The sequence below is a fragment of the Armigeres subalbatus genome, chromosome 2 (genome assembly GCF_024139115.2).
Source record: "Armigeres subalbatus isolate Guangzhou_Male chromosome 2, GZ_Asu_2, whole genome shotgun sequence".
NCBI lineage: Eukaryota > Metazoa > Arthropoda > Insecta > Diptera > Culicidae > Armigeres > Armigeres subalbatus.
In genome coordinates this window covers 370386223-370400631 of record NC_085140.1, presented here as the reverse complement: position 1 = coordinate 370400631, position 14409 = coordinate 370386223, and the positions used below count along the sequence as shown (strand labels likewise).

At 38.6% G+C, this 14409-nt stretch overlaps 2 protein-coding genes across 6 annotated transcripts in view; one reads left to right on the top strand and one right to left on the bottom strand.

Moving 5' to 3' along the window:
* The window catches only part of LOC134213062 (receptor-type tyrosine-protein phosphatase kappa), a 436242-nt gene that overhangs the window by 167745 nt on the left and 254088 nt on the right, over positions 1 to 14409 (bottom strand). The gene's annotated exons all lie outside the window — the stretch shown is intronic.
* Positions 6417 to 7142, top strand: LOC134217223 (uncharacterized). Its single transcript, XM_062695996.1, has 3 exons — positions 6417 to 6523; positions 6591 to 6792; positions 6850 to 7142. Exons 1-3 carry the CDS (start codon positions 6435 to 6437, stop codon positions 7078 to 7080), a joined length of 522 nt encoding a protein of 173 aa, XP_062551980.1. The 5' UTR covers positions 6417 to 6434; the 3' UTR covers positions 7081 to 7142.

Genomic DNA, 14409 nt, shown 5'->3' with positions numbered 1-14409 from the left:
TCGAGTGCGTTATCATAGGCCTGAGCGTTCTCAATAGTCCTCCCTTGGTGTATTGCTTAATTGCGGGCCGGGGGAAACGGATTGCCGAAAGGGTTTTGGTTTTAGTGGGTCGGGTCCTATCCCCACACAGATTTCCGTTTACCCTCGCTCAAGAAAAAAGAACAGTTTCGTTCCGTTCTCCACATCTTCTCGCGAGATTTCATCCTATGAACTAAACCACGATGACGTCACGCGATATTCAGTAAGAAGAAAACATCTGCTGCGGGTAAAAGATCTGTGCAGGAGTTCATCAAATTCACTCATCCGATGGATTTTGACATTTAAGCGGGGCGTCCACTCGAACAAAAGTTCATTTTGCGTTCATAATGCGATCCGCTCAAACGTCATAATTTCTTGGGGGAGTTCATTTTGCGTTAGTCTATAGGGCACGGCACGAGTGGATCCTTTTCACTTTCGTTCTTTGTGAAAGTTCAAAAGAACAAAACCAGTAAATGTAAATTTTGACATTTAGTGGCCTTGTTGTTTTATAATTTTTATGGAGTAAGAAAGAGATAAAGCTCACGCGTGCAGCACCCTACGTATCAACGGTTGCTGGATCATTATAAACGGTTAAAAAAGGACCTAATATTAGGTTCTTTTCACTCAAATCTAGGGTTTAGTGTGAAAACCCAAAATTAAGTAAATTTTTCTTAAAATTAAGTCAAACTTACTTAATATCAAGTCAAATTATTACCTAACATTTTGACCAAAGTTAGGTAAATTTTACTCAACTTTTGTAAACATGAGATATATGATATATAGGAAATAAAATTTGAAATGCATTTTTAAAATTCAAAACAATATTTAATTAAAGACTATTCGGTATACTGGATTAGACACTAAGAAAAGCTAATTAGTTTTAAATTATAAAGTTTTTTTTAAAGTATTCCCGGATAAAAAATATTATAGAAAAACAATACAATTTATTGCAACATTACTTTTAAAAACAATAAATTGATCATAGATTATATTGAAGATGAAATAATACAAATACATTAGATTGTATTGCTATAAACCGTTCATTAAATTGTAAATTATGTTTTCGCTTTAGAATGTACGGGTTGTTAAGTATCATAACTATTTAAAATCTGAAAAAAAATCACACACTTTTTTTTGTAAAACAATAGAGTGTATCGTATGTAAATATATTGTTGAAATATCCAAAGAAATCCGTTCAAATTACATTAGATTGAATTGTATTTTTATAATAAAACAATACGATATTGGATTTCTTATTTATGACGGCTTCACCATTCAACAATGAAATTTAAAGAAAAATAAGGTAATATTTGACGCAATGGGGTAAGTACTGTTATATTGCTAATATGAAATTTGAACAAAGTTTTCAAAAGTTATCAATGAATATCAACGAATATCTTTCTCTGTCGTTCTTTATAAAAATTGACATTTACTGGCCTTGTTGTTTTGCAATTTCTTTGCAGTGAGAAAGATACAAAGCAGTCCGAGCAGTGCCCTATACGGGAAGCACGAACAATCATCAAATTATTATTATTTTCATTATCGATGATAATCTTTTTTTCTGCAACAAATATGACTTAAAATTGCGTGCTGATGCTTTTACAGTTACATCAAACAACTGAAAATCGAAATTCGCCGCTCCAAAATTACGAGGAGAAAAAGTTAGAATTAGACAAAAGATAGGGAAAATATCATGGTGTGTAGTGTTTCCCGAGTCACCTTGAGTTGAAAGGACATTAGGCCACTTGTTTATTAAGCCGAGTTACAAGTGGAGTGACGAGTGAGAAGTGAGAAATGTGAAGTGAGAAATGAAAAATGAGAAATAAGAAATCAAGAAGTGAGAAGTGCGAGGTTAGAAGTGAAAAGTGCGAAGTTTGAAGTGAGAAGTTCGAATTGAGAAGTGTGAAATGAAAAGTGAGAAGTGAGAAAGGAGAAATGAGAAAAGAAAAGTGAAAAACGAGAAGTCGGAAATGAGAAATGAGATGAACATTGAGATTTACTGAGGTTATCTCCATAATTTATCTCATCATTTATCTCATCATTTAACAGGGCTTGGTAGTCATATGGCTACTGCTGCTGCCTCATACGCAGGAGGTCGTGGGTTCAATTCCAGGTCCGTTCTATTTTCCTACTTTGTATCTTTCTCTATATTTCTCATGTTCTTGCAATCGCTAGAACTGGATATGGACTTCCATAACGTTTCCATTTCTATTCCTATACCTTACACTTGAGTATTCTAGCAGTAATCTGCTAGAATTGGAAATGAACCAAGCTTGTTTCCTACATCTAATTAGAAATTTCCATCAGTTGTTTTCTACTATCTATCACATTGGCAGCTCGATAACCAAGACGGACCTCTGCCTCTCGAATCTAACCCAAAAAATCCAATAAACTCCGTATGAACTCGTGGAAAGTGCACAGGTATATTCGGCTTGTAGTGAGCGAGTGATTGCATTGTCATTTCCTCCCCCTTCCCTACATTGAATTGCATTCTGATATCTATCTACCCAGGTAATCAATAAGCATTAAAGTAAGCACTATAATAGCATTATACTGGCATTGCATATGCTCCATGCTGTATATAAGCATTTCGAAAACCTGGCTGTTCTAAATAAGCATTCTCAAAGCAATCATGAGAGGCATAGTCTTAAAATAGCATTTTGAATGCAGAATGTTGTTTTTCGTTAAGTGCAATGGAACAGTTACATTAGTGCCACTTTAAGGCCTGTAGTGTTCATACGTCAAACGTTTTCCAATATGGAACCATATAGCGGGGACTATTTGTCCAATGAACTTACATTTGAGAACAGAAATCGGTACGTGCAGAATGTTTTTTAACCCTATCACTCTAACCCTATTTAACCCTAACCCTATCACTAATTACATAGTTTAGCTACATTTTATTATTCCATTGCACTTATTTCGATGGGTGCATTAAAGCAGCACTACTGTAGCACTACTGACCGAAACGTTAGGTTTAGAACGGATATCCGTTTATGATCTTTATTCAGACTGAAAGCCAAGAACTGTCTACATAACCTCAATCACAGTCGACTCCTTAAACATATCTATCTATCTATCTTGACTACCTTGAAGGCGTCTGCTGCAGATAGCCGAAACAATGCTACCTGCGTCCCTGCCGGACCTTTCCGTAGCCGAACGGCTGCGGTGGGCGTCTCCACTTCACACTGTCGCCGCAGTGCCGTGACGAGCTCTTCGACTTCGGTGATCTCGTCCAGGTCTTTAACCCTTAGATTCACCTCCGTCGTGAGTGCTCTCACCTTGACCGTCTCGCCTAGGACTTTCTCCGCCAACTTCTTGTAGGCGGCGCCCTTTTGCGAGACGCCCCGATTTAGCTCGAGAATCATCTCGCCCACCCGGGTACGTCTTATTCGACGTACGTCGGCGCCGAGTTCACCGAGCTTGACGTCACTCCTCATCGCCTTCAAGACGTCCGAGTATTTAGCCTCGTCCGTTTTGATGACTAGGGCATCGCCCCTGGAGCGATTGGCGCCTACCCTAGACTTCTTGCTACCCTCATTCGCCTGGGCCTTCTTTTCAGTCTTCGGTTTCCTCTTGTTCTTGACCAGGGTCCAGGAGGCGTCACCCCCCTCTATTTCCCTGGTCTGGTGCGGCTGAGAGCTCTCAGCCTGCCGTAACCCCTTACCACCGTCTTTCCTGGGTGGACGGACCTTTCCAGGTTCTTCCTCCCCCGGTTTTGGAGGTACCTGGCCGGGGTTCAGCTTCCCAGCCCCACTACCCTTGTTCGGGGTAGTAACCCTCCGCGTTTTGGAGCGGCCCCAGGGAGCTCATCCCCTGGAGACTGTCTCTCCCGTTTTTGTGTCTGCTCCGTTGGAGCAGTCACCCCCGACGTGCCCGCGAATACTTGAGCCTTAGTCTGGGTAGACTTTGGCACCACCGTCTTCGCTGGCACGCCCTCGGTCGATTCGACCTTGCCCGAGTCCGCGAATCCTTGGGCCTCAGTCTGGGTAGACCTCGACTCCACGGATTTCACGGGTTTAGACTTGGCCGTCACGACCGCCCTCTCCAGCTTGGCGTCCAACATCGACTTTCGAAGTTTCAGCAAGCTCCTCTTGAGGTCCTTACTGATATTATGCTTCGACGACGCCTTCACAAGCCATGGGCCGTCAATAACCTCTACCGGCGTTTTTTTAGCCGAGATGAAGGTTAAGTGACCCACGCTGGCGCTGCGCACTGAGCTGCCGACTATTACCTCTGGCCTCCTAGGCGGAGACCTGAACAACCCACCTCTTGCGAAGGGGTTGTCGCCTACACTACTACCACTAATTGAAGAGTTGACTTGGTTTTCCATTTTGGTCCCACGAGTTGCTCGGGAAAAGAGGTCCACCACGCCAGAGCCCAGCATGACGAGGTAAGGCACAATTACTGTGGAGGGTGCCCAGGTAGGGGGGGCCTCCTTAGCCGTGCGGTAAGACGCGCGGCTACAAAGCAAGACCATGCTGAGGGTGGCTGGGTTCGATTCCCGGTGCCGGTCTAGGCAATTTTCGGATTGGAAATTGTCTCGACTTCCCTGGGCATAAAAGTATCATCGTGCTAGCCTCATGATATACGAATTCAAAAATGGTAACTTGGCTTAGAAACCTCGCAATTAATTACAGATGAAGTGCTGGATGAACACTAAGCTGCGAGGCGGCTCTGTCCCAGTGGGGGATGTAATGCCAATGAAGAAGAAGTGCCCAGGTACCCCACAGGTTCCGTTAGAGGCCTAGCTCATTATTTCACCCCCCTGGCCATGCATCCCCTCGGCATGGGTCGCTTAAACGCCTTGGGATTAGGGGTTAGGGACGATGGTCCCTTTGGTCGCACCCCCTCACTCTAGCTGATGTCAGAAGGACAACGGTGCCCAGGCTGCACTACCAGCTAAGTACAAAACCCTTAGCTGGCGGTCGATTGTCATCGGAAGACCCGTGGAAGCGTGAGATTGGAACTTGTGAGGACCAGAGCTGTGTAGGTCGCTCCTTCCCAGATGTCAACTCACCATTTTGCAGCCCATCTATCTATCTATCTATCTATCTATCTATCTATCTATCTATCTTTCAAAAATGATAATTTTTGTAGAGTTATAAATGAAACTCTCCATAAGGCAAGTTTTAAACTACAGTCAACTAGGTATGCTCTTATTTTTCACATTTATGCTTCTTGTGTCTCACTCTGGTTCTTTTCTGCGTAGGACATGTTTTGCCCATATTCCCTCAATATCGGTGCCAATGAACATGATAGAATTATTCATGAAGTTTTGTATACTCCTAACTTAGTATTAGTATCTAAGGATTACAATAAAGTTCTAGTAGCCGGCGGTATGTTATTATGAAAAGATACCAACAATGTGTTAGTCTCATTCCATACACTTTAAACTTTGTTTGTCAAAGTTTGATGTTTCATGGAGCGTAAATAATAGACTACAAATCAGACGCCCAACCATTTGGCCTTCTTTTTAAACTACATAGTTAAGTTCCTCGAGGAAAACAATCTTGATAGGATGCATGGCATTCAATCGAAACATCTGTTATGGTATGTCTTCAAGGCTCATTGATTGATTAGTTCCCATTCAGGACGGGCTGGAAGTTAGTTCTTGCTCATCGTTGCAATGATTGCTAATATTCGTTCGTTTTGGTATCAAGTTCAAACACTTTATTCGTCAAAGTCCGCCATATTTTCACACTTCTGGTCGGATGATGGTCCAGGAGGTAATTGTTTTCAATTGGTGGATGCTATGCTGCTTGTTGCAGGTAAAAATCTCAAACGTTTTCCATTAAGTTGTTGATTTTTATTTAATTGAATTTGGAACAGGAGTGCCACGTGTTGACTGTTCATCAAATCGCACATTTCTGTTCTTCAGATATGTTTTGTATACTTTTAATTCACTTGTATTACTGCTACAAGTAAAAAACGATATGGACACCAAATGGGATGATGTATCTGCGCAAGCTTTATCCGTCCTGAAAATTATCGTGGTTTGCTCAGCAGGCTTCAAAGCGCTAGTCCTAATCGCTCTCAAAGATCCATTAACAACTCTTAGAAGCTTCATCCAAGACAATCGTGTGTATTCCGGCGACAAAGCTTTTGATCAGTTTGAACAAATAAATTTCAACCGCAGTGCTAGGAAGATGGTGCGCCTCATGTTTGGATTAGTGATCATAGAAACAATTATACTCTCGATCCCCAACGAGACCATGGCACGTGTCTATGCAATACCGCCTCCGATGGACAAGGCAGGGAAATTAATAACGAATTTTCAGTACCAAATATTCGCGAGTACCGTAGCTTTCAGCGTACTGCCCGGATTATTTTCTCATTTATCGTGTGCTGGAGTTTTGATCATGGGAATGCGAATGAAGCTAAGAATGTTGGAACGTCGGTATTATCAGCTGGCAATGTTGTCCATCGTTGACGTAGACAATTACTATGAAATGATGAGTCGTGAAATGCGAGAAACCATTGAGCAACAAATGGAATACACTAGGTGATATCAAGTGCGCATCATTGAATCCTCAAAAATAAATATTTTTGTTCTCATTTTTCTTCTACAGGCAATTTAATAGTTTGGCCAGCATAGCAGGAAAAATGTTTCTAGTTGTACATTACAACGCAATATTGGGCATTGCATTATATATGTTCGTGGCCACATCACTTGGTTTAAATGTTTTCGCTTTCGCTTTCTTATTTATGTCCCTAGCATGGCTGCTAGAATACTACATCTGGTGTCAGTTGGTTGATTCGCTTCAAGAACCGGTATGTCGAATAATTACTAACTCAATGCATTGTCTTACCATTTTTATCATTATCTAGGCTAACTCCATTGGGGAACTGATTTACGATATATGTGTCCATATTCCACATAGCCACGAACGCCATTCAGAGTATATTCAACTAAGAACAACTTTCATGATTATTTGGATGAAGACCAGGAAAGGATATATTGTGAATTGCTTTGGGATGGTGAAGATTTGTATGCTTTCATTTGTCAATGTTGTAAACATGGTTTTTACTGTACTGACTTTTTTGATCAACATATCCTAAATATTGAATAATAAAATTTGTTGATTCTGAATAGCGAATTTGTAGCATTTTCTCATGCTATTTTACTGCCCATGATCGCATATTTGTAACACTCGCATTTTTGTGCATTTTGTAGAAAGCCTGTGAATCGTTCAGAAAGCTCAATTTACTGCATCTAATCCCACAACAGTAAAACAGGCTTTACTATATTGCTTATCTGTGGTAAGCTAAAAATGATTGAGTTTGTGGGGGTGATTGACAAACGTTTTACAAAATCAACCAAAATTCAAATGTTACAAATATGCGATCATGGGCAGTTTAGTAAATAAGTAACAAAACGAAACAAAATGTTATTGATGTTCGAATGATATTATTCTTATCTTTCTAAAACCATTTTATCTATGAATTGCAGAATTCGCTGTCAATCGATACTAAAAACGTCGATCAACGATAGACATTAATCTCTCTCAATCATAACAAACCAAGTTTTTCGCATCCTGATACGAAAAATGCGAAAAAAAACAGAATCTGCGAAACAGCTCCTTTCATAATCTCTGGTAAAACGCTTCGTTCTCGCTCAATTACCATTGTGCATTATGATTCTTTTCACTATTTTTTTAAAATTAGGATGACCAAAAATTTGCCCTCTATGGTGATCCATTTTCTTCTATTTCCATGCAAAGAATTGAGTCTTCAAAAGTGATAGAGCATAAACATACGAACACAAATAACCACACGGTGTAAAAAAATGGATTATTATCGAAGTTTTATGTACCTCTGATTTTTTTTTCACTGAAAGTTAGGCAAGGTCATTAGAAATAAGGCACGGGGTGTTTTAAAATTAGAGGTGTGCGCCGCCGCGCCACGCCGCCACCGCCGGAAGTTTTTGACACGCCGCCGCCGCCGACAATTTTGTACCGGCGCGCCGCCGTTAAAATTTTATCACGCCGCTGATTTGTTATTTTCCATGCCGATTTAAATTTGTAGAAGTCCGCAGAATTTTCCGAGCAAATTCCGAAGATCTAGTGTACACACTTAATTTTTTTCACCGAGATCTCAGCATTTTTTGTTTATTTTCCCGAGGTGGGCACCGCCGAGTTTCAGCAAACATGATTTTTGCCGAGATCTCAGTAAAAGTGACGTTTCAGTTGCTGAGATATGGTAAATATTTTGCCAAAAATCAGTAATAAACCAAATTTTATGCCGAAGTTCAGTTCTGAAATTTACTGAGCTACAGCGGTGCCCGATTTTGCCGAGCTCGAGAAAGAAAAAGTTAGTGTGTAGTTTTCGTAAAAATTCCTGATTGATATCCTTACAACATATCGTTAAAACTCTAAAGATTTTTTTTTCGAAAATTCTAAAGAATTTCCTGTTGAAATTTCGAAAAGCTCTCCGTAAAAACGAAGAAAAACTTCGAGTGGAAATACCGAAGGATTTTCGGGAAGACTTCCCGTTGAAACCCGAAAAAGTTCTCGTTGAAATATAATTTTTGAACTCCGAAAATCACGAGGCCGAAGGTTGTTTGACCGAGTACGCCATTTGACTGAACAAATCATTTGGTCGAAAAGGACATCCAGCCGGCAGAACAGTTCCTTTGGTTGACAAAGTCGTTAGGCCAAAAATGCCATCGTTGGTAGACTGATCATTTGGCCAAAAAGGATATTCGGACGAAAGTGTCATTCGGTCATTTTATCGACTGGTCATTTTATCGAAAAAGTCGTTTAGTTGAATAGGTCATTTGTTCGAAATGGTTATTCGGCAGAAACGACATATTCGTGCCAGATTGCTCTTTCTGCCTAACGATCATTTCTATCAAACATCTTTTTCGACCAAATGATCTATTCGATCAAACGACATATCCGATCATACGGCCACTTCGGCAAAACGGCATTTACAGACAAAGTGCTAATAACTTTTTCGACCAAATTACCAATTCAGCTACATGTCCCTTTCGGCTGTATTTCGCTTTCGGCTAAATGAAATGTTCGGCCAAACCATTTTCGACCGAACAGCCGTTTCGGACAAACGTTCAATTCGGCCAAGTGGATTTATAAAAATGGCTTTCCTCGGGATGACTTTCGGTAAAATGTGTAGTTTTGTCGAAACTCGTCTGGTCGAAAATGTCATATAGACGAAATGGACATACGGCCATAAATTTTATTCGGTCAAATTTATCCTATGGCCAAAAAATTAACTTGTCTAAATAGGTCATGTAACCGAAAATACCGTTTGCCGAAATGGTCGTTTGGCTGATTTTTTTTAACTTCACTTACGTGAATTGTGAAATGACTTGACCGTTGTGACCGTTGGCTTAAAATTTCATTTGGGCATACGGCCGAAAATGTCGTTCAGCCGAACTGATCCTTTCGTCGAAAAAGTCGTTTGACAGAAAAGCTATATGATCGAAAATGGATCGACATTTTTGATCATACACAATCAGTTTTTATTTCTGGAAAATCTGCACAGCCGTGTGCCCAACAAACAAACAGATATCCCGGCATAAATTACACTTGTTACGTGGCTTTCGGCAAACTATTTACAGATTTTCAAATACCTCAACAAAAAAATGTTTGCTGGGATCGGCTGTGTGGATCTCGGTAAAAGTTTAACAAATTGCTGAGATCTACCGTGACCTTCCGCAAAATGGCATTTTCAACCAGATGACCTATTCGCCGAAACGACCTGTTGGGCAAACGGCTTTTTCTGCCAAATTTCGCTTTCGGTCAAATGAAATTAACGGTTTTCGAATCAATAACCGTTTCGCTCAAATATTAATTTCGGCCAAATGGAATTCGGCTAGATGACTTTCAGCGTAACATGTTTTTCGGCCAAATAGCTTTCCGTCGAATGACTCTCGGTCAAACGACCCTTCCTTTTTTGCATTATTTCTCGTGAAATTCTTATGTACAATACAAGAGTATTTCCGAAGAAATCTTAAGAAACTCCCTTAATTTTCCAAAAAAAATAAATCTATATAGGGGGAATGACGGCTTTGGCAGGTTTTGTTCTATTATTGGCAGGGGGTTTCTTATGACTGATTATGCTCAAATTTGGCCTAAACATTCTTTGCATATCAAAGAATATTGTGGCCAAATTTCATAAAATTTGGTCGACAAAAACCCCCCTGCCAATAATAAAACAAATCCTGTCAAAGCCGTCTATCTCCCTAAAAGAATCCCGTGGAACTTCCAAAGAATTTCTCATGGAAATTCCAAACAATTTTCCTTTACAATCCAAAAAAAATATTAAATCATCTTTTTGAACAGTTTTCCGTGTGGAAATGTCCCGTAAAAATTTCAGGGAGTTTCTCATGAAAAGTCCTAAAAGCTTCCCGCGGATATTTCGAAGAATTTTCTGTGAAAATATTCAACAGAATTTTCGAAGAGCTTTACCACGACATTTCGAATAATTTTCTGTAGAAATTTGGAAGAATTTCCCGTGACAATTCTTCATGATTATTCCGAAGAATTTTCTGCTATTTTTTTGGGAAGTCTGAAGACCCTTCCTTGAAAATTCTACAAAATTTTCTTGTGGATACTTTAAACTAGGTCCCGTAGAAAATAAAAAAAAAAATTCTATATGAATATTTTGGAAAAACATTGGGGACGTACATTAGGGTTCATTCACAAATTACGTAACGCTAATTTTGCGGATTTTGAACTTCCACGCTCCCCTCGTAACAACTTTAATTTTTATGGAAGCTTTAATTTTTTTGTATGAACCGTAACGCTTGGCCTGACTCCACCCTCCCCCTATAGCGTTACGTAATTTGTGAACAGCCCATTAGATTTTTCCGACGCTATTCAAAAGATTCTTGAAAATGTCTCGGAAAAATAAAAATAAAACGAATGCAAAAAAAAACGCCACGCCGATCCACGCCGCCGCCGCCGCCGGCTAAAATGGCTGTCGGCGTGACGCCGAAAACGCCGCCGCCGCCGACCAAAATTATGACAAACGCCGCCGCCGACGATTTTCGGACCGGCGCACACCTCTATTTAAAATATTTCATCGGCAATTTTTTGAAAAAAAGTGATTTTTATTGTTTTCTTCTCTAATATACCATACAAAAAGTCTATTGATAACTCAACAAAGGATCAATCATTGTAATTAATTTTCAAAATTGAAAATGTACACGTTTGTAGACTTTTTTGAGTAGAAAAAAAGAAAAAAGTAGAAAAATCTTGAAATAGATCTAAATATTTGAAAAATATCAATTTCTGTAATTCAAGCTTTCCCAAACTATGTTTTTATTTTTTTGCGTTATTTTCCATTTTTTTTTTTAGCAATTATCATCTTTTTCCAGCCCAAATATGGTTCTCTATTGCATGTTGTATTCGCATTTCTTTCTTCCGACATTCACACTATGAGACCAGCCCATTGTCAGTCTGCCATATTTTAAAGGGTTCATATTTTCCTCTAGATACAGTGCCTCATCATTTGCGGGGTACATACCGAATATTGTTCGCAGCGCATTTTGCTTGAAAACCCCAAAACCTTACTGGCCTGCTTCTTATAATTACCACGCTTCATGTCCGAAATAGGCAATTGGATGGAGTTATACACAGAAAATTCCATTTCCGGTTGCATGTTACGGAAGCTATATTGTTGCTACAAGCACATTTGATTGATTCCATATTTGTGGGGGTCATTCATACTTTTAAAAGCAGTAATTTGGTAAGCTGTAAAAAACCGTTTTTGCACCCAAGTAATAATTATGGTTATATAATGTTTTTGAAGATTTACTCTTCAGGTGTGCTATGAAACCATTATACATAAGTACAACGATGTTACTTACTAGGAATCATTATCCCATTTCATAAGCATTCCAATGTGAACTATTTCTTCAACGCCTCTAATCATCTCCTCTACATCCTCTTATCTCTATTTCTATCCGTAACAATGTACTTCATACTGGTATACCACTATAGTGTAAATTGATATGTCCTTTCTCACCATCTCAATCTTCAGTGAGACGAAAGTCTCCACCACTACTCTACGATTGTTTACTAAGGAGCTTAATTTCATCTGCAAAACCTAGGAGCATATACATAAGCTCTGCCAAGATGAAGTACATAATTACATGCAGAGACAGAGATAAGCTTAGTGTTGTTTGTGCTAAGAAAGTAAAGGGGATATGTTTGAATATGTATAAACAAAATTATCCTTTGAAATTCTGACAAACACTGACAAACACTAACAATGCTGTAAACACTGGCAATGACGTTTCCTATGAAGATTGTCTGCATTAAATAGGGTTACCTCTGGCGTACATAACCAGTTTTAGGTCTAAGTTAGGTCTCGTACAATACAGGTGAAGAAAAAGAACTCAGATGGAAACGAAAATCGCTTTTTATAATTCCTCAATTCTTCGGGTGGACAATTACGGACATGAAACGTTAAAAGCAGCCTAGGATACTTTCAGATAGGGAGACGGCAGGTATTTTCGTCTGTTCGTCATAGTCTCGAAAACCAATAAAAGAGACGCTTTTTTGTAAAACTCATACGTACCAAATCGTAAACTCAGGAGAAACGTTCTGCTATAGTGGAGTTCTAGCAAATGTACGTTGCTTTCGTTGGTTTTAGCCCCTATGACGATGGACGGAAATACCTGCGGTGTCCCTATTTCTAGCGGAAGATGCTGCCTACAATACTCGGTGAGAGGCCAAAAAAAAAGACATGTGGCTCATACGCATGAACTACAAGCAAAATACATCATCAAAGGAGAAAACATTCTGAATCTCATAAAATAAAAATAAGCCTGTCCACGTTAGATTTCAGGCAGTTCGATTATGTTCAATTCCATCAATTTGGAGTGAGCAAAAATATGCTGGAATCAGCACATAGACCGGAGAGATTTAGCTGTCATGTAAATGGATTGTCTCCGTAGTTTGTAAAAATGTTTAAAAATCTCGTTGTGAGATGGGTGTCCGAAATTTAACGTGGACAGGCTTTTCGGAGCACTTCAGTGGACAGGTCGTCTAGTAAAAATGTCAGAAGATAGAAATGCAAAAACAATATTCATCAGAGAACAATGGAGATGCCAGAGATAGAATATTGTTTCAGCAAAGATTTCAAAACTTAAAAAATAACACTAAAAATACTTTAGGAACGCTTGAACTTTAAAAATGTTTTTCAAAATTTTATTTCCGTGTCAAGATAGGTTATCTATATAGATACGCGAAAGGCGGAAATGCTAAAAATGTGTATATAATCGTTTTGAGGGGTAAATTACAATGATTGATCCTTTGTTGGGTTATCAATTGACTTTTTGTACGGTAGGGTATCTGTTCCCATATTAATAACAGCCCGTATATTAATCCCAACCGTCAATGAACCAAATAAAAAATCAATTTAATTACAATTTCACACATCGTACGTACACAATAATGGATGGAACACATTCTTGAATGTTTGGAATATTATTCACGATTTTGTTTGAGTAATGTTGTAATGCACAAGAATCAAATTATTAAAAGATAAAATTATAAAGCACTTTTATTTTCATTTTCCTACCTCTGAACTGTTGGTTTGATGCACTGCTCGATTGCACTCAATTTTAAGCTAACAGAAATGAATCCTTTCAAAATTCACTTCACAACATATAAAGCACATCACATTTTCACTATAAATATAATTATATTTGAAAAACCAACGCGATTTCCTATAGTTTGATATAGGTTTATTTCGAACAACGTCTAAATTATCCTTGTCCGTATTCCAAACTGTTTACATGGCTTGCAGTACTCTCAAGGGCTGCCGACCTAGATTTTTATTTCAAAAATGCTTGAATAAACTTTTACTGTGAAATTCAACTCTTATGTTTGTAAAATAAGGTATATCGAAAAGATAATCTATGACAAACATAAAATTAAACTGATAAGTTGAAAAACAACAACAAAAACTGCAATTTTGTAATTATATTTCATTTCAAATACAAAACATTGAAGAATTCGGCATCACTGCAATCATATCTTTACGTATACACACAAGTAATAGTGTGCGTATTTTGTGTTGGAAACAGTATTATTGCAGTACAGTAGTATTACTTCTACAATGTCATAGTAATTTCATTTCTGAAGTTACCAAATTGTTTTCAATTAAAAATTACGTGAGCCAAGCATAATTATTCTCATGTTTCTTGATTATTGAGTGAGAAATCAATGCATTTCATATGCCCATAGCCTTATTGTTATTGATATAGGAACAGATACCCTATATTAGAGAAGAAAACCATAAAAATCACTTTTTTTTTTAAATCGCCGGTGGAATATTTTAAAACACCCCGTACTTCATTTCTAATGACCTTGCCTAACTTTCTGTGAAAAAAAATCAGAGGTACATGAAACTTCG